The sequence below is a fragment of the Aptenodytes patagonicus genome, chromosome 6, assembly GCF_965638725.1.
Source record: "Aptenodytes patagonicus chromosome 6, bAptPat1.pri.cur, whole genome shotgun sequence".
Classification (NCBI taxonomy): domain Eukaryota; kingdom Metazoa; phylum Chordata; class Aves; order Sphenisciformes; family Spheniscidae; genus Aptenodytes; species Aptenodytes patagonicus.
In genome coordinates, this window is record NC_134954.1 from 35430986 (window position 1) to 35455739 (window position 24754).

Sequence of the window (24754 nt, forward strand, 5' to 3'; positions counted from 1 at the left end):
ATTCCTTCTCCTGCAGTTTTCTGTCTGGATTGTCAGATGCACTTTCCACAGCCACAGTACAGGCCAGATAGATTTACACCAGTGATGGATTTGGCCCTGTGACCCTTTTACTCACAAGATACCCAGATGATGGCTATTTGGCCGAACGGAATGCAATCTTTGGAGTCAGTCTGCTTTGTCTGAAGACAAGCTCCACGTCCCCACACAGCTCAGGTGGCTGGAAATAATCATCCTGGTGGGTGACTCCTGGCTGGGTCATGGCAGTCAAGGGAAGGTGTGAGCTTCTCTTGCTGTAGGTCCCACACTGCAGATTTCAGCGCTGTATCACCCTCAGACTCAGCATTTTGCACAGTTTTGCACCTCTTGTGTCCTAAGGGAAGCCGGTCCCACCACCCTGGTACTGCAGTGGGAGCTCCTGTGTCCCACCGGCACACCAATATGCTCCCTCCCTCCCCCTGAAGGAGCAGCTCCTTCCTGAATGCTTTGCTCTTGCTCACCTCTGCCAAGCTCAGGATTCCCTGTAGCATCGGAGCTGGAGACAAGAGCTCATTACTGATCTCCATTAATACGCTCTGTTGCTGTACCGCCTTTTTCTCCTCCCAGGGAAAGACATGTTGGCTGAACCCAAGTCTACGTCCAAGGAGCGGTTAGGAGCTGACTTTCTTTTTTCCTTTACATTGCTGAGGGTACAGGAGCTCAAGGGTGCTGAGCGCCCACGATTACATCTACACGCACATCCCCTTCTCTTTCACTGTCTTCAGGACCTGCTTCAAAACCTTGTCCTGCCAAGCAGTGAGTTGTGGTTGTACCAGTGGGTTAACATCACATGCCTGCTTGGGTTTGCTGTGGTTTTGGTTTCCTTTGCTCCTGGCCTTTGACATCAGTCCTGTTTTCATTGCATGTTGAGAGGTGGGAGAGGGGCAAACACATCATATCACATACTGACTTGTTCCTGGTTGCTTTTTCTCTCTCATTCTCCATTATCTGTACTTTTTTGATAGCCTAGCCTAACTTTTTGCTTTCTGGCAGCTGGCGAAGTGGATTAGGCTTCATGAGAGCTTCCTCAGGCAAATCATTATCTCAGGTCAGCATCATGCCAACTCCACAGAGGAGTATCTAACTGGTACTGAACTTTACACCAGTGTAACATCCCAATGGGCCACCTGTGATCCATGGAGCTGCAGCAGTTCATAGCAGAACTATGGAGAACCTGCCCCACCTGCCCCACAGAATAAAGCAGCTCTTTACTAGCTGGCACTATGGAGAAGGCATTTTCCAACTTCTCCCGTCTGCCCCTTGTATCCAGTTGCCATTGCTTAAACCCTCAGGAGAGAAGCCAGCAGGGTCCGGGAGGTTTCCGGCCCTCAGGGGATGTTATCACATTTGGGATGAGCACAAGCTGGGAAGGATGTGAAATGAAAATGGGTTTGATTAGGTTATCTGTGATGAGAGAATACACTGGGGTCTGCTAACACAGGGAGCACACTGGGTTAACCCTCAGAAAGCTTTTCCTGCCTGGGATGACCACAGGTAACAGACTGAGAGAGTCTGCTTCGAGGAGCTGCTTCAAACCCTAATGCTCCTCCAAGCATACCAATTTTATTATAATTCCCAAAGAATTACCTCTGAACTGTACCATAGAACAAAGAGTAAGGAAGCCTAAAGCTACATGTATTTTTATTTTGCAACTAGACTGAGCGTTGTCATTACATGACTTATCTAATTACAGTCTTAAAAACAATAACTAGGATAATTAGCTAATTGAGCATTATTTTTAATGAACGCAATTCTGCTACATTCCAGTAGCAACACACACCTGCACTTCCTCTCTCTCTGGTAGGAAACGGTTGTGTAAAAAACTTCTCGCCAATGGTTGGTCAACATTTCTATGGACAACATCCTTCTTCACAAGCTGACAACTCGAGGACTTCATGCTCACCACCCTTACAGAAACATCTTGGGTGAGAGAGATGGACATAGCTTGGGAGAGCCAAGGGATGAGCGCTTCTCTCCTTGGCCTCACTGAGCATTGTCTGGCACGATAATAATGCCTCAGACTTGATTTTACCACTCTTGGAAGGAGATGGTAACACTTGTATATACTACACATCCCGTTTTCTTAACAGCACAGCTCCAGCAGCAATGGTGGGGAGAGGAAGTGTCAGAGCCTCTTCTCTGGCTATGCAGAGGTATCCCCTCTCCTTCAGTAGCTCTCTGGACAGCCCCCAAATCTGGAAGCAAGCAGAGCTGATGGACTATTTCCTGGAGCAAATATCTGAAAGCCCAGTCACAGCTTTGGCAGTACAAATGTTGGGCACGTGCATTCCTGTGTCATGTTTACTGGAAAAATACCAATCCCTTGGGCTTGCACGTACAGGCTAAATTCTGCACTGCACTCCTGCACCGGTGCACTGTGATTAAAACAAGGGGGCTTGTGCTTAATTCCTGGTCATTTTGAATCATGCTGATGCTTGTGTTTTGGGTTTCATTTATTTCAATGGGGAGCTTTGAGAGAGTATGTCTGTAGCGGAGCCGGCGTCACTGAGCTCTGAGCTTTTTGGGGCCTCCACGTATTACTGTGATCTGGGGAAAACAACAGCGTGGATTTTTTGTAGCCAAATTCTGAATACAGCCCATCTTCTTTCAGCTATTGTAATAATATACTTGTGCATAATGTAATATATATGTTATAGAATCAGTAGCTAAGTACATAACATAATTTAAAAAATAACAGGTATCACTATAGATCAATATGTGACATGCCTCTCTATTTTAGTATGTTTTCTTGGTACAAATTATGACAGAAATACAGTAAGTCAGTAATTTCAGATTCCTTTGCATAGACATTGTCACTGTAATTTTGCCAGGAGGGAGATAATAAATCATACTTTTCCATCTGACTGATGTTCTGTTTCCCCTGTCTGATTTCAATGGCTGTATGCTATCTTCAGAGCTGGCATTTTTCATGGCTCCTTTTATTAAAGCACAGGCACGTTATTGAAATTTCTTTTGTATTATGATTTTCTAGCTGTATGTGAAATTGCAGAACACACAAGAAGAAGAAAAAAAAAGCCCCATTTGTTTGAGTCATAGTAGAAAAAAAACCTGCTGCACATATCTTGGAGAGAAAAATGCCAATATTAAAATTGGGGCCCCGTGCTGGCTTGGGTTAGTAATCAGTTTCTTGTAATTTACGAGCAAAGATCTAAAAACTACTAGTGATTTGGATGACTGGTTAGTATACTACTGAAAGGTTTTAATAATGCTTGTTCTTGCGATGATTAGCTTCCCATGATTTGAGTTCCTTCCAGGATTCACCAGGAAACTGAACACTCATATTACAGAGAAGCTCAGTAAACAACCTTCCTTTTCTCCCCACTTTGTTTTTCTAGTGGCCTAATGAAGCTCCTCAGATTTAAGGTGTCATATCTCTGTTCTCTCACGCTGATAAAAATCACATCATCCCTAGTCCAAACCTGCAGCTGGACAGTTCAATACACCTGGGCAGGGCTGAGGGACTCAGAGCAGCCCACTGCACCACCCCAGGCACCGCACAGTTGCACATGTCTCTTCCTCACCTTCTCTTTCAACCCAGGGCTGCAACAAACTCGTTTTTCACCTACCAGCATCATCCTGTCAGTAATGCTCCGGGAACGTCCCAAGTATTTCATTCATATTTGATAAGGTTGCACTCCCAGGCTGGGTAACTAGAGGTCAGAGCAAGGCTGTAGTTTGCACCACTTAATTTCTATTTCTGGCATGGTTCTGGGGGTGGGGAATCGCTTTTTGGTTTCATTGTCTCCTTTTCTCCAGTGGCAGAATGGACACACTGCATTTCAGGGAGTGAGAGATGCTGGGATAGCAGCTGTATACACTCCTGCATGTGCTAATGCCTTTTGATGAGAGGTCTTATTTTGTTAAGTTATATTGAGATAATTGCATTAATAAAACATTTTTAAAGAGCATTAACAAAGGAGAAGGAGGTGCCACTATTCCGAAGTAAAGGTTTCCATAATGAGCTGAGAATTAGTATATGATAATGCTATGCTTATATAGTCCCTCATTTATTTTGGATTCTGATTATACCCCGAAGATCCCTGTTAGAGCTGTGATCCCTACTGTGCAAAGTGCTGCTCAAGAAGACATAAAGTCAGCGAGATACAGAAGCCCTAGCTGAAGGATTACAGATGATTTGTGGACAAAACAAAGCAATGAACTTAAGATATAGTGGCAGGAAACATGGGAAAGAAAAATAAAGTAGAACTCCAGCAGTGAAATCCTGCCTCTTTTCAAGTCAGTGGAGAAAAATCTCCCAAGAATGAAACTAAAATTTCTCCTCTCCTGGTTTTTTTTCCCCACAGTGTGGAGGCCTGCCCAGGGGCAATGGGCTGTTCTCCCATCTCTCTACACTTGTGCTTGCTGCAAGGGACAGACATTTGGACATCACCTAGGGACTTTTTGAGCAAGGATAGGTTTGGGAGGGGAGCAGTGAAGGTGGAAGGGGCGAGAACAAGGAGGTGAAGTCACTGGAAAGGGCAGGCAGATGAAAGGCAGCAGCAGAGGTTACGTACTGGCAGAGCCAATGGCTGGAAGAAATTGCAGCTCTGTGCTTGGCAGAAAGTAGGGCGGCCACTGAAGAGCACCCAAGAAACGTCCTTGATATTCAGAGCTGTTTGCAAGCTCAAGTTCACAACTGCAGGTTGAAGGTGCTCTTTTGGCATGAATATTACCAGGAAGGCCAAGTTGTGATGCCAAAACCTCTTGTGTTCCCACCCAAAAGATAACTCACCCAATGTCCTGCCAGGCAAATGGAGATATTTTAATGCCTGTGGCTAGAAAATTTCTGCCATTGACTTTGAGAAGGATGGCACCACGCCACCAAAAACCATGTCCCCGGCACTCACTCTCTGGCAGGGATGGGGAGCAGTTCCTGCCTGTAGGGTCTAAAATGAAGAGAACATTTCAAGATGTCAGCTTGACAGTCTCTTGTGAACCGATCATCCATTTCCCAGCAATGGTATTTTGCTACATATTCATATAGGTCCATAGAAGGTTATTCTGGATATGCCAATATTGGGTGATGAGAGATCTAGGAAGTTCTCAAGTGATTATGGACTTTTCAAACTGACAACCTAATAATTTTCAAAAGGGTCCTCACCGTGGCTACAAATGTACCTTAAATAATGCCATAAATTGCGTTTCTTAAATGCAGGTAGGCATGTGCTTCTCTGTCAGCAAGTTATGCAGGAGGGTAAAAACTAAGCAGCACTTAGGAAGACTGTTGTCTCACTGATATTTGTACGATTTCTCCATAAGCTGCCAATGAACATCCATCATGCTGGTGATACACTGTCTCCTTAAGTTTACATAAGCTGCTGTCTGGGAACATTCATTTAAAACACAACCATGTGTATTTACAATAACCGAGACTGCTGTCTGAGTTGTTATTTGCTTGTTTTCTCTCTCTGGGAAGAAAGGGGAGGGTTAATGACCTCCTGAAAGAGCTCTGCTAGTACAGGCAAGCACGGAGCACCTGGGACTCGGACCTTAACCTCCTGGACTGAAATCAAAACACGGCTGATGTGTGGGAGAAAAAGCAAGCTGCTAAGTGACCCCAAGAGTCCCCGCCAGACCTCTCTGGAGAAAAGAGACACTGCCTGAGACTTGCAGCATCCTTCACACCTTCCCTGCAGCCACTGCAGCTGCCCATCACCCTGCGTTCGCTTCTGAGAGGGACCGGAGGAGACCTGAGAGACCAGATTTGAGAATGACAAGGAGAGAAGTGGAAAATGAGGTTGGGAAAGAGATAGAGGGATCCCAGTAAAAGCCACCAGACCTTCCCTTTCTCCTGCACACTGCTCCACAGGAGTCAAAATCCTGAACACCAGGCAGCAATCTACATATTAAACATGTTTGAGTTGGATCTTGATGCACATTAGGGAGATTGCACTGACCTTTTCTGCGAGGGTTTCCAGGTGGAACCGCAGCCTCAGCCGAAGTTGGGGATAAGTCCCAGGCAAACCAAGGGGATGAGGCAGGCTCTGTATGGGCAGCTGGGGCCTCGAAACCCACAAAGATCTCCCAGGACCCATAATAGAGTTATGAAGATGCTACATGGGGTTACTAAACCATCTGTCAGGGACACAAGGTTTTACAAAAGGATACAAGAAAAACTACTAATGGGTTTAGATTTACAATTGAACTTCAGTTCAGCATTTCATTTGTACATGTTAACGACTTAGGGGCACAAGCATAAACATTTGGACAGCTGTCTTAGCTAGATGGCTTGTTGTCATGTTTATATTTTGCGCTTATGATTGTTATGAGTAAAAAAAATTAGAGTTACAAGATCAGTTCACTAGAAGAAAGGTAAATATTCAAGAAATGGGTCTTTATAACTACTCCTTTACCCTGAGATAGTCACAGTTACTGTCAGTGGTAAGAAAAAAAAAGATTAAATCACATTTGGATTTCTCACCCCAAACCTAAACAGAAACCTAGAAACAAGACAGGAAAATTCTCCCAAATGGAAAACTCTCACATATTTTGATATCCTAGAGAAAAAAATTTCCTAGAGAAAAAAAAAATCCTAATTTGGAAAAGATCAGGCAGTTGAAATTTCTACAAGATGAGTCAGTCCTGGTAATACTACTAGAGAGCAAGTATGAATGTTTGTGTGCACACACACACAGACACACACTTGCAAAAGATTTTTAAATGGAGGCTAATTTCAGCTGTAACCAAGCAGTGACGAGCACTTCTATGGACGATGATTTGGAATCTACATATTAGCAAAAGTAAATCAAGTGGGTAAAAGGGTTACGAGCCCACATAAAACAGTGCCTCCGTTTCCATTGAAAGCAGTCTGATTTTGAGTCAGAATTAACTGGAGAATGCCTCTCCTTTTTGGCAAAGACAGACTTCAATGTGTGTGGAATGGGCTTGAGAAAGTTTGCAGACCTTAACAATTTAACAGGACGAGGGCTGAGCAGAGCTCAGAGCCTACAAAAGTTATGGACTGCTCAGAATTTCTTCTGTGGAGATAGCAGATAAAATCTTTGTTCAGTTGAAGTAAACAGTAAAATGCTCTGATGCTTCAATGAAGTCAAGATTTCACTTCATAGCAGCAGTTTCCTCCATCCTGAAGTTCTGCCTTTCCTATAGCATTTATAAACTCATAGTTCATGGGCGCTCCTTTTTTTTCCCCCCAAAACACCCCTGGAAGTGCACAGTATCTATTGCCTGAATTTCTTCCACTACTTAGAGGAAAAAAAAAAGAGTTTCACTATTTATTCTAGGTAAACACATAGATTTAAAAAAAAATCTGTTTCTGCTCTATTCCACAAGGTATCGAGCTCTCAGCAAAATACAGGTCCAGGTCAAAAGCTTGACTGTCAACTAAACTAAGTCTGAAGGATCTCACATTAGTCCTGGACTGAAGGTTACCGTGTGCGAGAGTGGCACGCCACCATTTACTTTGTGTTTCTCAGAGGATACTGGAACTTTGCTTTCCACACAAGACCCCACATTTTTTGAACACTGCAAACATTGAACCAGATGGCTCTATCTCCCTCTAATAGCCTTTCTTCCCTAAATTCTGTTTCTCTATCCTTTAATCCGTTATCAGAGTGCAACTATTTCTTTCAGGAAAAGTGATTAGTATTTTTGTATTTCGTTCACATGCAAAAGATACTTTAGTGAGAAGATCCATCTCATTATTGTCCTACTGAAATCTCTCCAAAAAGACTCCTTATAACTTTCACGTAAGGACCATGTGGCAAAATTACACCTAGGTGGGACACTTCATCACCTGACAACGCAGCAGTCAACGTGGGACGACTGAAGCATGCTTGTGGGATGAAGTTGGGTTAGGCCTTCCTATGGCAAGAAGAAACTTACTTAAGCAGTTCACAAAATCAGCATCTTCACATTCCTCAGCAAAGCAAAGCAGAGAACAGGTTGATCAGGATGGCCCTCAAGGAGGTGTTCCTTATATATTTGTTTTGCCTTGTGACTATGACATTAAACTGACTTGCCCATACTGAGTGGTTGCAGTTACAGATGGACAGAAAAAGATGAACATAAACCATACATGATAGAAGAAAGGAACTAAATACTACCTTCACTGAAAATGACAGTATCTGGGAAAAAGGAAATTGTGATCTATGTTACCGAGAACTTGTGAAGTACACAGACCTATATGGGAGTATTTTCATTGTCAGAAAAGAAAATAAATTGGCAAGTGTATAATGAGATTGGGCATACAGCCACGAAGAGTTATAGGTTGTCATTAATTATGGAGGTATGAATCTTAAAGCCATGTGACCTGGGAGAACAAACTTGTGTATAACCATTGCCTTTGCAGACCCCGTTCTTCATTGTGAAATGCTATTTTCCTTAGCAGAATTGAAAACATGCAATCAACCTCATTAGAATGAGGGATGCATGTTGTGCAAAGGGTAATGATTTTTGAAAATGTGGCCTTATTTTTAAGGTATAGTCCAGAAGGATTTCTTTACAACATTCCTAATAGGAACTCAACCATTACAATTAAACCCCATACTTCCCATTACTTGAGATGGTCATCTGCCTAGAAATTAATCTTCTGCCTTTCTAGACAGCCTTATCACAGTTGAAATGAAAATACTATTACTTGCATTCTCATACAGTTATGAGTAACAACTCTCAGTACCATGCCATCAATTTTTGCTATCCAAATTAGAAAAGACGTTCTTAAAAAGCACTCAGTATTGGTCTGCCACCATTTTTACAGACACCATTGGTAGTACAACCTGACTCATGCTATGAGCAAAGAAGGAGTTTGTCTGGAGTAGCAGATTCAGAGGGCTGGCATTTCACGCGGGGACTTTTCACTGACCATTGGCTCTCGCTTGGTGCACGTGAGGGAGGAGGTGGCAGCTTCTGCATTAGCCAGACCTGCATCAAAGCTAAAAGGGTCTTCAGCTTTAGCACCAATTAACAGCAGTGAGAAAATACTGAGTGCCTTTGAGAGTCCCCAAAAGAAATACAATTCCTATAGCACACTAATATTAAATACTGACGAAAGAGTTTCATACCTTAAATTCCTCCAAGATTTTGTAATTTTTCCCATGATATTCACAAAAGTTTTTCACTTCTTTGCATTCTGGACAGCATCCATTGTGTTCCACTTTTGTACACTTTGGGTGGATTTTAGGGCATTCTGGTTGATCGCAAACAGGTCCATCCTCAGTACAGACACAGGGACAGTTGGAATGTCCCGGGAAAAAACGTTCTCCCAGTTTGTACACAAAGCCACTGTCATCCACACAGCCCTTCCCTCGGTAGTCATCAAAGATCAGATTGTCATTACTGGATGTCTGGTCCCCTTCATCGGCAGGATAGTCTTCATGATTGATGGCAGCTGGAGAGACCAAAGCAGGGATTACAAACAGAAGTATCCAGGCTTCATGGATATGAAGAGCCATCCCCCTCCTCAGCTTCTCCATGGGATCTCAATGCCAGATAGAAACAGCTGCTTCCATAGGGAGACCAGTGTTGTCTGAAAACAAATATTTTTAAGTGAGAACAAACTCAAAATTCTAAGGAATATTGACTTATAAAAGCCATACCTTCAACCAGCACCCAAGAATAAATCAGTGCTTTCAAACCGCACAGATAACTATCACCGTTTCATTTGAATTAAGCCTCTTCTGAATTACTGTTAAAGAGAATAAAGCATATGAAATACATAAATTAGACACACGTGCCTGTAAGCATATGCCCACCAAGTATCTCTGTAGAAATGGTGGCTCACAGAATCAGCTGATTTTTACTTTCCTCATTTGTGCAGTTGAGTTTTCTGATGCACCAGAAGTTAAACTAGCTGCCTGAAATCACATGGTGATGGGCAGCTCAGAGGGACTTGAACCCAAGTTTAAGCATGGTCTTAACCTCCTGCTGCAGCCGCTGTCCCTCTGTGCTACGTATGGTGCACAGACCACTTCATTAGACTGAGGTGGAAAACCTGAGTTGAAAAATGAGATAAGCATAATCTGTAGGTAGATCTGGGTCCAATATGAAAAGTAGTGCTGGGTTATACTTGGTCTGTATGAGCTGGAATAGTACAGAATCTTTTATATGGCATTTCTGAAGAGGAAGAGGGACTACCTGGGCTACCAATAGAGCCCAGCCTGCGGCAGGTCCGTATAATCCCGACAGAAGCAAAGATGTAATTCATCTTCTCCATTATTCAGCATTTCAGTAATTCCCAGAGAGAAACGCAGGGAGCAGGATGTTAAATGCCTGTGTAATGCATGGAGCTGCTGCAATGGGTTTCTCTGATTAAGCTGGAGCCTTTCTAAAACTTTGGGAGCGATGCAGCATGGCCCAACCTTTGGAGAGCTCTGCTTAAGCAGTCGAGCAGAGGACTGACCCAGAGAGGGAGAGGAGCTTTGCACTGCCCCCAGGAGAGTCAGTTCCAGGCGAAGGCTCCGTGTGTGTGTCTTGGGTGTGCTATTGGCTGCCCGCGGTGCCACATCACTGCCACCCACACACCGTCCTGCCAGCACACCAGCCAACAGCCAGTGCAACCCCAGCAGCAAAATGGTTTCTGACCTCTCTTAAGAGAACTGGGCAAAGTATTACAGGAAACTTTTAAATTAGATGAAATATTAGCATCACATGGATTGAGAACAGTGGAGGTAGTTGCTGGCACATACCAGAAATGGACTGTTTGGATATGTGTGCACTCCTTCTCTTCCTCCGTTCCCATAGCGTGCACACACAGAGACACACAGTATATACAAACATGCATTAACCTACACACACAGGCAAACATGTACTCCCCCGCCCTGGGAGGTATTTTTTATGTATTGGGATTTTAGGTGGACTGCAGATGTTCAGCAATTAATTCTCCCTTAATTGCAGCAAAAAAGCAGCAGCAGGAGGAGAAAGCTTTAATCCTAGAAAAGCAGCTAAGGGATCCTGTTGACAAAGCAGTTTTCCCAAAGCCACAACAGAGGGAGACACCGGATATTACACAGGCTTTATCAAATTCAAAAGATATCTTCTTAATCGAAGTACTAGCTATGTTTCCATCACAAGGACTACGCACCGTGTTACTACTATCAGCAATACCTATTGTAACATGTTGTTTGGGAATTGGGTGATTCATGCAGATAGGGCTGCTTTACAGATCTACAGAGCAGAGAATCTTGCCCACCTAAATGCTACAGGTAGGTTGCAATATTGCAGATTGGTGGGCATTTAGGGGGGGAAAAAAAAGCAGAAGCAAATGAAGTAATTCATGTCTGAAGAAATGTGAAACAATCAAGAGAATTTGTTAAAGTTTGATGAGAAAGCTCTCCAAATTAAAAAAAAAAGTTCTCCGAAGATCATAAATAAGACGACTGTATTTTGCTACAGTCTGTAGTCATCTGAGATGTCCCACAGCAACTCACGAGCACTCGGCTCAGTGGCAATCCTGGAAATCAGACAGACTGCAGACGTCTTGCACGGACAGATTTCAACAAGTAAACAAATGCTGCTCAGCTCAGAATTAGTTTACAGATGAACTTTCTCATCATTTCCCATCATGAGAGAGGCCAGGATCGTAGGTAAGTCTCTGAGTAAAACGTTTCCATCCGCCTTCCCTCACCCCAAGTGAATAATTTACACTTACCTAATCAGGCTCGGTCTGAAAGCTGAAAGGGGTCACAGGCCAACATGGACTAAAAGGTTAGAAACAGATTAGTGAAAGCAGTTCCTCCTAATCACATTTTCAGTGTTGACTCATGGACAATCCCTTTTCCTCCACCTCCCATCGCAAAACACAGGAAAGCGGCAGCCCAGCAACCACAACATGAGAATTAAGCTTTAACCCAGTGTTCAGGATTCAGGGCGAGCAGCGGCGAGGCGGTCCAGAGGCAGGGATGCCGCGGAGAAACCCCGATGCCAGCAGCACAGTCATCGCGGCGAACTTGGGCTGGATTTCCTCAGGTCTTGGGGGGGGGGGGAAGAGAAAAAAACCCATATATATCCCCTCCCTATGCCCAGCGGATCTCTTGCGATTCAGGATTTGCCACGGCGGGGGAAGGGGGGGAGAGGGGGCTGGTTAGGCTGTAGGCAGGCGGGAGAGGGAGGGCGGAGGAGCCCCGCGGCCGGCGGGCGGGCAGCCCCCGCGGCGGGCCCCGCTCCCCTGCGGGGACTCCCCGGCCCGGGGGCCGGGCATGCCCGCGCCGGGCCGCGCAGCTCCGCGCTCTCTGCCTATTATTATAATAACTATTTTTTTTTTTTTGGGGGGGGGGGAAGGGGGCGGGGGAATCGAGCGGCGGAGCGCTCAGGCCCCGCGGGCCTCAGCGTGGGCGTGCCATGGCGCGGAGCGGCGCGCTTTCCCCGCGGGCGGCGGTGTTTCCGCGGGGCGCCGCGCTGCCGCCGCGCCCCCGCTCAGGCCGCCGCGGCGCGTCCCGGCGAGCGCCGCTCCCCCGCCCGCAGCTCCCCGCGGCTGCGGCCGCCGCCGGCTGGGGCGCCGGCTCCCCTCACCGCCGCTCTCCCGAACTCCTGCTCAGTCCTGCTGCCCTGGCGGCGTCCGGAGCGTGCGCTGCAGGAAAAAATCCCCCATTGCTGCATTACTAAAACTTCACATCTTCCCACAGGCTGGCACTGGGGAAGGGGCGCCCAGCTCTCGTGTCTCGTGTTGTGTCACATTAAAAATCAATCTCCTTGCAATTCGTCTGCTCTGTCATTAGGCGTCATTGTAAAGCTATTTCTCCAGAAACCACCAAAAGAGATTCTTGATGTTCGGAAAAACAGTGTCAACAGAAAGAGGGAGAAATTGGGGATTTTATTTGGATAAAACGCAGAATAATACTCCTTTCGGGCGATTATTCCCACAGCAAACATTATCTATGAACACCTCACTAAGCCCTCGCTGCTATGCTGTCAAACCATTTTCTTCCGTAACGCCTTGAGATTGAGGTTACGTTAAGCAGCGTGCTGGTCCTCAGGTCCAGAGACAAACCGTACCGTCGGCACCCCGAGAAAGCAGCTGCTCTGCCCTGTGATCAAAGATAACGCTGTGCACTTCGCTGCCGTGGCCCCGCAGGCTGGAGAGCTGCCCAAACTCAAGTTGCAGAACCTTAACGGATCCATCGCTGCTTGCCAGAGCCACAATACGACCTGAAACTCAAAAGAAAGTTATTGAGGTTTGCGAAGGCAAAGCAAGAGGGTGGCACTGGAAGTTTTGAGTCCGTTGCTTTAAAGACACCCACATTTTGCATACTCGTGTTTTCTGAGATAAATTATCAGAAAGTTGGACAGATCAATAGTAATGAGATTGGATTTCAGAGTGATTAAGTGAATCTGGAGACCTGGGCATGTAGGAGCACAGCTACTTTACTTGTATTTGGATACAATTGTTCAGGGCCAGGTTCTGACACACAGACTGAGCCCCGGAGAAGTAGATGCCTTTCTGATGCCTGGAGGTATCTGCATCAGGCCATGCTCTTAACGCTGCTTTTCTTGTACGGCACTGTAAGAAATGAAGATGCAGGTTTTCGGCTGAATTTCAGGGAGGTCAGGCATCTAACTGAAGTGAGTGCCTTGCTCCTTTACATCCTTATGGAAAAAACAACCATAATGAAATGGTTAGTATAGAATTGGGTCTAAGAGTGGAAAAAATAAAAGAAAACCTAAAAAAGGTTCTAAGGAGTTCCCAGTTTCCATGTGTTTGTTTATGAACCAAACGGACTCAGTTTTCATCATTCTCAATGAGGCAGAATGTGTTTATAAGTTTATTACCTGCCTGCTTAAATAAAAGCAGAGGTAACAGCTGGTAAGTGATATGTTTGAAGCACCTTTTACTTATCCAGCCACCAGATAAAGATGCTCTCCTTTTAGAAATTAACTATAATAATCATGAGTTTCACGTACAAAGAAAAAAAAAAAGAGGATCAATACATTCACTTCAAAGCTGATGTGGTCCTCCCAACAACGGGATCATTGTACTGCCAGTCATGATCTTGGTCAAACACCTTTTTCTATTAGGAGCAAGTTCAATGTACCCTCCAAATGATTACAGCTCTTTTTTTATGTATTGGGATTTTCTCTCTGAAAGCAAAGACATCACCAGCGAGGAATAATTAATATTGACACTGACAAAGTCAGTCTGGCTCCGAGGTCATCATTTTTGGGAAGATTATGAAAAACGGGAGGTACTTTGCTGTTTTTAGTCGTTCAGGTTATTCGCCAAGTAGCCAATGGGAACGTATTGCCCAACAGAAGTTAGTATGGAGGAATCTGTCCCAATTTTAATAATATGCAAGCCATAGGGTCTTGGGTGTGCCTATGTGATGTATAGTTTATCCAGGGGATATATTGTCCCTCCATTCAAACTAATTCATAACAATGATGTTCTCCGCTCTGCTCATTGAGACCCGATGGCTTCATTTGACAGCCCGGGAAGTAAACAATTGCCATTTTCTCCATTTATCACAGGAAACACATAGTCTAAAACACCTTAGAAATGCATTGAGAATATTTAATCACAAGTTATGCTTAGCGTGGTCATGGATATTTGTGCAAGAAAGGGAACTAGAAAGTAGAGCTAACTGTGATAAATATGCCCTATTTGCAAACCTTTATAACTACCCGGCTTCTTCATCTAGAACAAAGCCTGACACAGCAAAGATCTGTAGGATGGATTAGAGTGTCCAAAGCAGCAGATGTGAATATTTATTATAAACTCTCTTCCAGCAAGTCTTTGCTGACAGAAGCATTGCATATGGATTTCACTTGCAGCCAGACTCTCCAGGCAATCGCTGGGATGACTTCTCCAGGAGCCAAACAAATGCCATTTCCCCTGGAGCCGTGACACCGCAACAGCTGGGCAGGGGGTTAATGTCACTTTCAGCTTCTCAAAACCAGTAATGAACCCACTCGTTACAAAGAGAGAGGGACAGCAAGGAGAAAAGATTTGGACAACTGCAGTTCACTTCCAGAAAGAAAGGGCAGCACAGACTGATAACTGAGACAACAGCTTCAATGTCTAATTCACCCCCCTGGTTTGGCAGCAGGGCAGGAGCAGACCCCAACGCTGCGTTTTTCTAAACTCTTCGCTAGATAAGTCATATGCCTGAAGTAAAACAATAGCAATCTCATCCAGTCAGTCCATGACAATATTCCGACAGTATCGGGAAATGACAAAAACAATAGGAAAATAGAGAGGGACAATAAAAAACAACTAGCTAGGAGGTGCAGTAGTGAACTGCACATGCCTTCATTGCTAGTACTTGCTGGGGAAAGGGTTTAGGTGTATGAGGCAGCCCTGGTGAAGAATGATTCATTTCATATGAATTTTTGTTAGCTGAGTTATAGTGTGTTACTATCGTTGACTATGAGTACAGCCAGTTCCTTGCTCGGTAGCAGCAGGATGTGCAGGCAAATGCATGCAAGAGGGAACAAAAGGGGAGGGGAACCCACAAAATGAGAATATCTCATTTCCGTCACCCTTTATGTCAACACTGATCTATGCGCTCATAACAATTTGCTCATTATAATGTAAATTTACTCCCTCCTTCCTTCCAAAAGGAGATGTTTCGTTTTGGAAAGAGGGAACAAATTGTGTTTTATTGCTCTTTCAAAATGTTCTCCAATTAGGAAAGCAAACAAAAACTATTACATAATTATCATGCAAAGCTCTATTTTTATGAAGGATACTTACTTGTGCATTAACAAAGGCACTTTGATATAACACTCAGAGGAAGATGAAAGCCCGGAGATAAATTTTTCTTCATACCTTTGACCAAACTGTCAGGTGGGGCTGGTCTATGCAAACTCACTGAACTCAGCATTTATGCTGATTTGCATTGAAATGAACGTTTTCTGATTAAAAGATGCAAAGCCTTGAAGGCTCCGACCTCTAGATCTCACAGCCTCTAGATCTCCAGCTCACGAGGCTTCCAAAGAACCCGCTCTGGATCTGCTGGTGCACCTCCTGGACGGGCAATATGGGGAGCTAAAATGAAGCTTTGCTCTGGCTGGCACCACGCCAGTCCTAAGCTCATCCTTCTTCTTCAAACTGGCAGACAGGAGTGATGACAAAGCACACTGCCACGACAAAGAGACCCTACAGTAGCAGCCTTTGTACTAATTACGGCTGTTTTGCTGTTGCCTATTGCTAGAACATAGGTACTGATTTTTCTGATGTATCCCTATTATGTCCTTAGAATAACATAAGCTCTGACCATCTGGTCACTTGCTTCAGAAAGGATGCAGTGAGTTAGAAAAGGTAGAGAGAGAAAGACAGCAAAGGCAATGAAAGGTATAAACAACTTCTGTGCAAGGAATCGTCAAGAGGGATGACAACTTATCCCAGAAAAAACTATTTGCGCACTAAAATGTACTTGGCTGATCATGCTTTCTCCATATGCAAACCTCAAGCTTCAGTCAGCCCATGGTATCGCCGCTGTTTGCCTCCCTGGGGACCCACAGAGAAATCCAGAGCTGAGCCAGACCCCAAACTACTACTCAGGTGATGTGGGTGAAACACGGAGTTTCCATCAAAATGCTAGTCTGAATCCCAGCTAACCTGGGAGCTGCAAGGCAGCAGGAGAAGCTGTCAGAAGCAGCGCAGCATGGGACATGGTATTTCTGAACAGTCACCTTTCTTATTGGACGAAACTGAATTTCCTCTGAGCAATCAGTGCACTTCAGCCCCCTTTTTTCCCCAGCATTTGGGTAAACTACTGCTGTAGGTTTCCAGTCCCCGTGTCCTACAGAGAAAAAACTCTGTTCCTGATCTCATACGTGCTATGTCGCCAGGCTGCCACTTCCAGACTGGCAATGCTCTTGGTATTAGGCATTGATTAATCACAAATGCAGTGCTGTTGTTTGGGCTGGAAATACATCTGTACATAACAAAACAATAAAAAACACTCCTGCCCTTCTAGAAAAACTATTCCTGATACTAAAACCATATCCTTACATTGTTTTGAGACCACAACTGAGCCCTAAAATCAGTTAGTACCTCAAAAGATGCTATTACTTGTATACTTGTATTACTATTGACATGTATCCCACTTTGGAGAATGGGGTAATTAAAATGAATTATCTTGTATGGAAAACTGCTGTGTAAATTTTCCAAATATGTATAAAGTTATGGGCCTAAGAAAGGCCATAGCCATAATGTGTCAAAAGCAAGAATCTGGCAAAAAAAAGAAGTAATTTTGCTGGAGTCTCCACACTGACCTAAACATGTGAGCTTAAAATCAAAGTTATTGCATTCAGTGAAGCTCAGTTATGTTACGTATAAGTAAGCAACATGCTTTTTCTCTTCTGCAACGAACTTTGCATGCCTATGCTGCTATGTAAATACTAACAAAACCAAAGCCACTCATGTGACTAGAATACAAAATCCATTTCCTAATTTGAACTGGTGGATAAATTTAAAATAGTGCTGGTATGCTGAAGCAATCTAATTTGTTACTGCATTTCTTCAGAAGACAAAACTAGACAAGATTAATTTGCTGGGTTGATGGAACCAAATAACTTGGGGTAGAGGGAACTAAACCTGTACTTGTCAAAAGACAGTTTGGCAATTTATATTCCATAAGAGCCTGTCCTGGTTTCGGCTGGGATAGAGATAATTTTTTTCCTAGTAGCTGGTACAGTGCTGTGTTTTGGATTTAGGATGAGAACAATGTTGATAACGCACCGATGTTTTAGTTGTTGCTAGGTAATGCTTACACTAGTCAAGGACTTTTCAGCTTCCCATGCTCTACCGACTGAGAAGGCTGGAGGTGCACAAGAAGCTGGGAGGGGGCACAGCCAGGACAGCTGACCCAAACTGGCCAAAGGGACATTCCATACCATGTGACGTCATGGCTCAGTACATAAACTGGGGGAAAACTGGCCGGGGGGGGCTGCTGCTCGGGAACTGGCTGGGCATCGGTCGGTGGGTGGTGAACAATTGCTTTGTATATTATTATTATTATTGTTACATTGTTATTATTGTTGTTATTATTTTATTTCAGTTATTAAACTGTTTTTATCTCAACCCACGAGTTTTTCTCACTTCTACTCTTCCAATTCTCTCCCCCATCCCACCGGGGGGGAGGCAGGGAGTGAGCGAGCGGCTGTGTGGTGCTCAGTTGCCAACTGACTGAGGTTAAACCACGACAATAATGTTGGCCAAAGCCTTAAGATTTCATCTTAAAACAAGTCACAACTGTAAAGGCTGTCAAGCAGCTGATCTCTCAAACAGTTGGAAGCAGAGCCCTCTTCAGAGCGAACGCTCCAACAGACCTAACCTGCCCGCTTCATCCCAGCGCATCCCACTCATGTTGCAGACTGCTACATACACACACTGCTGTGTCCGAACAAACCAGCAACAACAATCCCCATTGGCGAGCCCTTTATAGACACGTTGAAGCATTAATCTTTTCTTCAGGCAAATTAATTTACAAATTATGTAACATTCAATTATTGAATACTCTGAAAATTCCTGTTTTAGCAGACAAGTACTTAACATTTCTAGAGTAGTCTAGCAGCTTAAATGTTAATAAAATAGTACTGTAACAAAAGTCACAAACTCCACAACTTACTGTAGCATATTAGGCTGAGACATTCATACTGATAACTAGCACCGTTTGTTATCTCAGAATAGTTTTTTTCCATAGACTCAGCAGCTAACATTAACGCTTTTGCTCAGATACAGAGCAGAACAAGGACAGTGAAAGATCAAAAACTCTCCTGTCTGTTCCAGCAGCTCTTGCCCTCAGAGCAAACGGACTAGTCGAGGTGCTGGATTTGGACAATCGCTTCTAATAAAAGTACGGCAGTTATTTTAGACTGTCTTGTAAATAATTCAGATATAGTAACTTTCTCAATTTAAAAATACTTGCACTGCCTAACCGTAAGCAAAGCATTCATCTTCAAAGACACAAACCCACTTATTTCTTGTTTCATTAAAATTATAATCTTGGATGGATTTAAGAAATTCTGTTTATCATAGCTGCATAGAGAAGCCTGAGACTGTTACCGATGGCAGAGATGAAATAACATATCAAAGAAAGAAAGAAAGAAAGAAAGAAAAGCTTTGATCAATAGGGAAATGATTTTTATACACATCAGAACCAATTCAAAGAATTCTCTAGGATCAATTTAGATAGACAGAAATGCTTCTCAGCATTTATTACCTGTGGAGGGAATATTGATCCCATATATTGATTTCTCCTATGCACGTAGAGCAGCATCTGGTTTTGTTGTGTGTTTTTTTTAAAGAAAGATGCCCCAAAGTGGAAAGTATCAAGAAACTACTTACCTTTTTAATTACTTATGTACATTAATGGTTCAACCAATGCCATTACTCAGAACTTTTAAACAATATTCAAGAATAGGCAAAGTGTAATTTGGCTTATTTTTGGCACATGATTGTTAGTCAATGAAATATATTTTAAGAGAAGGGTCTTTCTGAAACCTTACTTACCAAAGGCTACTAATTCCTTACGTAACACATTGTACCAAACATATTTTCTTTCCTGTTCCCTTTTTTAAAGGAATCTCTCTTCAATATAATATTATGAATCACACAGCCCTACTGCATTACATCCCCTCTGAATTAAGATCTTTTATCATTATTGGAGCTGCAACCATTTTCGTCATTATGACGGTCACCTCAACCTAGAGGGTCTCCTAGAAACAGAACACCTCTCAGGCCATGTGTAAAAGGCAAAAATACCCAGTCCCTGCCTTGAATAATCTGCAGTCTAATTAAAAAACAACCAACCATGACAAGAAATACAGCAAATAGATCAGGGAAGACAAGGCTACAGATTATTATAAACTTAATTAGCTGTGATCACACTGCCTTACCATAGTTAAATGTTTTATGGGCATCCTGGCAGCAGGAGAAGACTTGGCTCTGAAGTCACGTCTATGCACTGCCCCATGTAGAGGTACCAGGTACCACTCCCTGCACAAAGCTCGTTCAGGTATATAGAGCACATCTAGAGGAGTATAGCTGTTCTGGTGCACCCCCCCAGCCAGTATGACTTGCTTCTCAGCCTGGACACAGCATGGCATGACAGTGGCCATATGACGTCCAGCTTCTGAGTTGGCATCACTTGTGCTGCAGAGAACCGTGAACTGGATGGGCTTGGATCCTTATCTGGGAAACAGGAGGAAAGCACTGAGTTGCTTTACACCAGCTCATGATCTGACCCACAGTTTTTACTTGGTATGAAATTAGACAAAACTTTAATTTTGAGGAACCTTTCTGAGGGGGGTAGAAAGGCAGATGGAAAGGTTACCAAACACTACAATCTAAGGTTCTTCATGCAAATGTTACTGTGCTTGCCTAAATAAGAGTAAATAAAATGCTTAACAGATGCTGTAAACTATGATTGCAGTGGCTGTAGATAAAATTCTTCATTACTGTCACACCAAGCAGAATGTTATTTACCAAGCAACTGATTTCACCATACGATAGATGTTGTACATTTTTTTTGTTCTATAAACAGCTTTCAGCAAATGCAACAATTATTTCTCGTCTTCCAAATGTACACTATGTTTTGCTTAGGAATGCACTTTTTTGACGTTGTTATAAGTAAGTCCTCCATTCTCAAATGTGAATAAAACGTCCTAAATATTCTTGTATTGGAAATAATGGCAACCCCCTCCTCCCTTTGCCTTCCCACTATGTTTGTTTAGATCTTTTCATGGGAGAGGGCATAGAATAATCCTGAGCAGGTTGTAATTCACTTGCAGCGATTTACTAAATATTCTCAGTAATGGAGACCAAAAGGCAAACTGGGAATGAGAGGAGAGGTCCAACAATCTGCTGATACAGGTTTTTAATATATTGGTACCAAAATAAAATCCTTTTGTCATTCTCTAATGTAATGACTTTCTTTTTCCTTTCTCAGAAGTATTTAAATAGATGGAGATTTGGCAAAGTATATTAGGGAAAATTAGCTCATCTCAGTATGCACTTAAACTCGTGACTCACTTTATGCATGTGAAGTCATTCAATTCAGTGTAATCGTGCTTAAATGATGGTAGGATCAGGGCATCACAAACAGATTCATTATTGCAATAATGAATTAGAGCACAAGGTCTTATAATGAACAAATTCACTTTTATTTGGCTTTCAGCAGTACACTAATAGTTAGACCTTTTAAAGAGAAAGGCAGCCTTATAGACTGAGTAGGGGCATATAATGCAGGTTTCCTAGACCCAAATGTTAGAAGAAGATAGTAACAGAAAAGTAAGTGCAGAGAAGTTTCTTAGACACCTTGCTCAATAGACACTTACAAAGGTGGAAGGTGATGCCCCCGGAACACAGAAAAACTCAAATTATGCAGGCAGGGTGTTAATAGAAGTACAGTTATTATCTTTAAAAATTTGCGTTTAGAGATTTGTCCTGGATGAGAAATGAGTGTGCGGCAGGATATGGCCTTATGCATTTCCCTCAAAAGAATAAGGGTGTGGAGTAATGTTTGGCCAATGGAAAAAGAGGACTTCCCTTAACTTCTTACTGTGTGGAAAATGTGACCTAGATGAAGGAGCGTTATTTCCAGAGCTTAAACAGATTGCGGCACTCGACAAATCTTTTTTCAATCAAAAAATCACCAGAAAGTTACTCAGAGCCAAGAAAGCATTTATCTGATAGAAGAAAATCCTCTATATAAAAGAACTTAAAGCCTTTTTATAAGGATTTCTAGACCCAGACCGTTAGTGTAAAGCTACCTTTCAGCTGGACTTGAGCTTGTTTATATCAGAATTTAGTTGGCCTTTTGGTAGCATTTGGGATTTTCAAAATAGTTTCAAAACAAACCATAAAGTATTAAAGCAGAAACTTTTGGAGCAGAGTCTTCAAGATGTCAAAACCTTTCTGGATACGTTAATGAGGCATGCTTGAATATATTCAGAATATATTCAAAAATAATATATTGAGAATAAAAGGACAACAATCTCCATCTTCTGTCCAGGACTGGAGGTTTTTTCATGAAAATTTCTACCAAAGAAGAATATTTTTGTGCATACAATAGGAACACATTTGTCTAGCTTTCAGTGTTACCTAGAATATCTATATGTGGGCACATGTAGGTCTATGTTTCCAAGTGAATCTACCTGAAGGAAAAAAAGGTGAGGAACAAGGCAGATGGCCTTCTGGTAAAAATCCTTGGACTGCTACCGAGTGTGGGACCTCGGTCCCACTGAGCTCTTCTGAAATCTCAAATCCCAAAAGGCAGCATTTGGTTTTTATATTGCCATTAAAGGGGAATGTGTTCAGTGACGCTGCATCAACAGGGAGCTGCCTGGAGCCTCGGCAGAGCAATCACCTCCTCACTTGTTGGCTGAGAAACTTCAGAGAAGGTGACATTAGTAATGTTGTTGCTGTAGTTGCGCTTGTGCTGCCCAGGGCACCAACGTGACAAAAATGTCGAATTTTGAAATGCTGCATGAGGGGAAAGCAACGGAGGAAAAGAGTAAAGATCAGTATCATCTGATGATCTTCAAAAAGGAATAAATCACCATAAAATCATCTGCAGAAGTTGCCAAGCGGAAGCTCTGCTTACAAAGAAACTTTCTGAAGGACTTTTTATGTGATGGCAAATGCTCCAGAGCATGGTTAAGTTTCACACTAAAATCTTATTGTGAAGAACAAGCTTTTCTCTTCTGCTAAACTTATATATTGGAAGCAGCATATCAAGTACTGTACTGTGTGTAGTATTATCTCTGTAATACATTAGCTGATTTCTTGGTGTTTTAAGAGTCTGAGAGGAAAAAAAGTCGCACTTACGTTAAATAAAAATTTTCATTAAGAAAAATAAAACTTACTGATGGGTTAACTTAGAAAAATTAAGTCACAGCAAAACTGCTGTCACCACAAATTGAAATTTATTCTTGTTTCTGCTACAAGTGAGGTCCCTGAATATAGATTTGGGTGCAAAAACATGCTTTCCTCTGAACTTCCTACTTGACTGCAGCTGTACGTATTTTAGGCATCTATAAGTCTCATTTTTAAGAAATCAGTGGAGTTGAGCAATGTATAAAGACAAGAAAAATTCCAGGTGTGCAGGAACATAGCTCTGACTAATGGAAACACCATTTTAAAAGCATTCAGAGAATAGAAGGTAATGTTTTTATTAATATTCTATTCTTTCTCTTTTCCCCACTCTCTGTTTTCAGATGCCTGCAGTCATTCAGTTAAAGCCTCTTTGATCCTTCTTCCTTTCTCAAATGATAAGATGGATATGGTTGTGTTACAGAAGATGAGACCAGGATGTGAACAATGATTTATTTTTCCCTTGGACAGCATATGCATCATCCTTTCCATTAACTCTAAAGGAATGACCAGATGCATAATCGTTTTTTGACACAGCGTGGGATTCATCTCATCTAACCTTGCCATCCCGAGATGAGTAGTTAGTTCATCTGGGCTCCTCCTGCAGCTACCAGTGAGAAAAACTTCCTTTTCAAAGGAACTCACCCTACCTCTTTTAGACAGCTATCACAGGTGATTGCCTCCGTGCACTGACTACAGAGGGACTTTACATAGCTCATTTTCAGACAGCTGAGGCAGGGGGAGATTAAATCCCACTCAAAACTTGCAAACAGGCACCTCAAAGAAATTTCCAAAAGAAATTCCCTAATTTGCACTGCTGGCAGACTTGTGTGTACCAGAGCTTCTGAAAATGTAACTAGGCACCTGTATGCATCTCCAGGTGCTTAAATACCATTGAAAGTCAGACTTACATAGGCAATGACCTCTATTAAACCCAAGTCTTAATAATTTGCTGCAACTCTCATGCTGTGACAACAATCCATAATTTAAGTAGCATTTGGTAACAAAACAGATCGTGTGCATCATCAACATCTTGTAACCCTAATAACTCTGAGATAATGGACTTGTCTCTGCTATATTTCTAAGCTTATTGAAACAGTCTGTAATTAGCACTTCCTTTTTTATACAAATCTCTTGACCACAAGAGCCAGCTCTTACACCACAGCTAATAACCACTGCAGGTGATCAAAGCCTGAGATGAAGGTGGACTCGGACAAGAGTTTGCCCATGCAGACCTGGAAGCCAAACTTCAGTTTACTTTTAGAGTTCAAGCAGGAGTCATGAAAACTACTACTTCAGAGAAAAAGCACTTCTGAGGAAAAGTAATATTTATCTTGCTTTACTTCACAATGTTCTGCCTAAATGTTTTATCTCTGAACGTGCTCCTTAAAGAGAAGTTCGGTGTCCTTATGAGCCCAGATCAGAGCAGAAGCTCTGGGTAAACAGTGCTTCTTGCACTCATCAGTCTTTTCTAAGCAAATAAGATCAGAAAACACTTCTGTTTTGTCCTTAAAGCTAGTTTGCTGTTATCATTATTATTTCAAGCTTAGGAGATGATCTAATGTATGTGGATTCTGTTTTTTTGTCAAGCAAAATCCTTCCCTACACAATGCTCCCTGGAGAGGAAGGCTGATGCAGAGCTGGTTGAAGCACAGCTGAGGCGGCTGGGAAAGCCGAGACTGGCTTGTGCTGTGTGTGCCTCCAGCTTAGCCTGAGGTTACTCTCCTGACTTTTCCGTGCCCGGTCTATTGTAGCTGTCTGGGCATTTTCTGTCGTGACTGGAAAGAGGTGAGTGGAATAAAATGTGATCTGCAGGTCCCCACTAGCCATTCACTCCAGATGTAGCCCCATGACTAGCTTGAACAAATTACCTCATTTTTAGGTTGTCAAATAGATGGGTTCAATGCCGTCCTTAATCTTCTCAAA

The 24754-nt window shown here is 42.8% G+C and overlaps 2 protein-coding genes across 3 annotated transcripts in view; both read right to left on the reverse strand.

The window, feature by feature from the left end:
- The window catches only part of VWC2L (von Willebrand factor C domain containing 2 like), a 56655-nt gene extending 44574 nt beyond the window's left edge, over positions 1–12081 (reverse strand). For both annotated transcript variants that reach the window (XM_076342106.1, XM_076342107.1), the window contains exons 1-2: positions 11663–12081; positions 9078–9541 (exon numbers count right to left, since the gene is read on the reverse strand). In XM_076342106.1, the coding sequence (XP_076198221.1) occupies positions 9078–9488 (411 nt within the window). In that variant the 5' untranslated portion in view covers positions 9489–9541; positions 11663–12081. The remainder of the gene's footprint in view (positions 1–9077; positions 9542–11662) is intronic.
- Positions 12082–12661: 580 nt separating this feature from the next.
- The window catches only part of SPAG16 (sperm associated antigen 16), a 427499-nt gene continuing 415406 nt past the window's right edge, over positions 12662–24754 (reverse strand). Inside the window, 1 exon segment of the mRNA XM_076342108.1 lies at positions 12662–13158. Coding sequence (XP_076198223.1) covers positions 12983–13158 — 176 coding nt within the window. The 3' untranslated portion in view covers positions 12662–12982.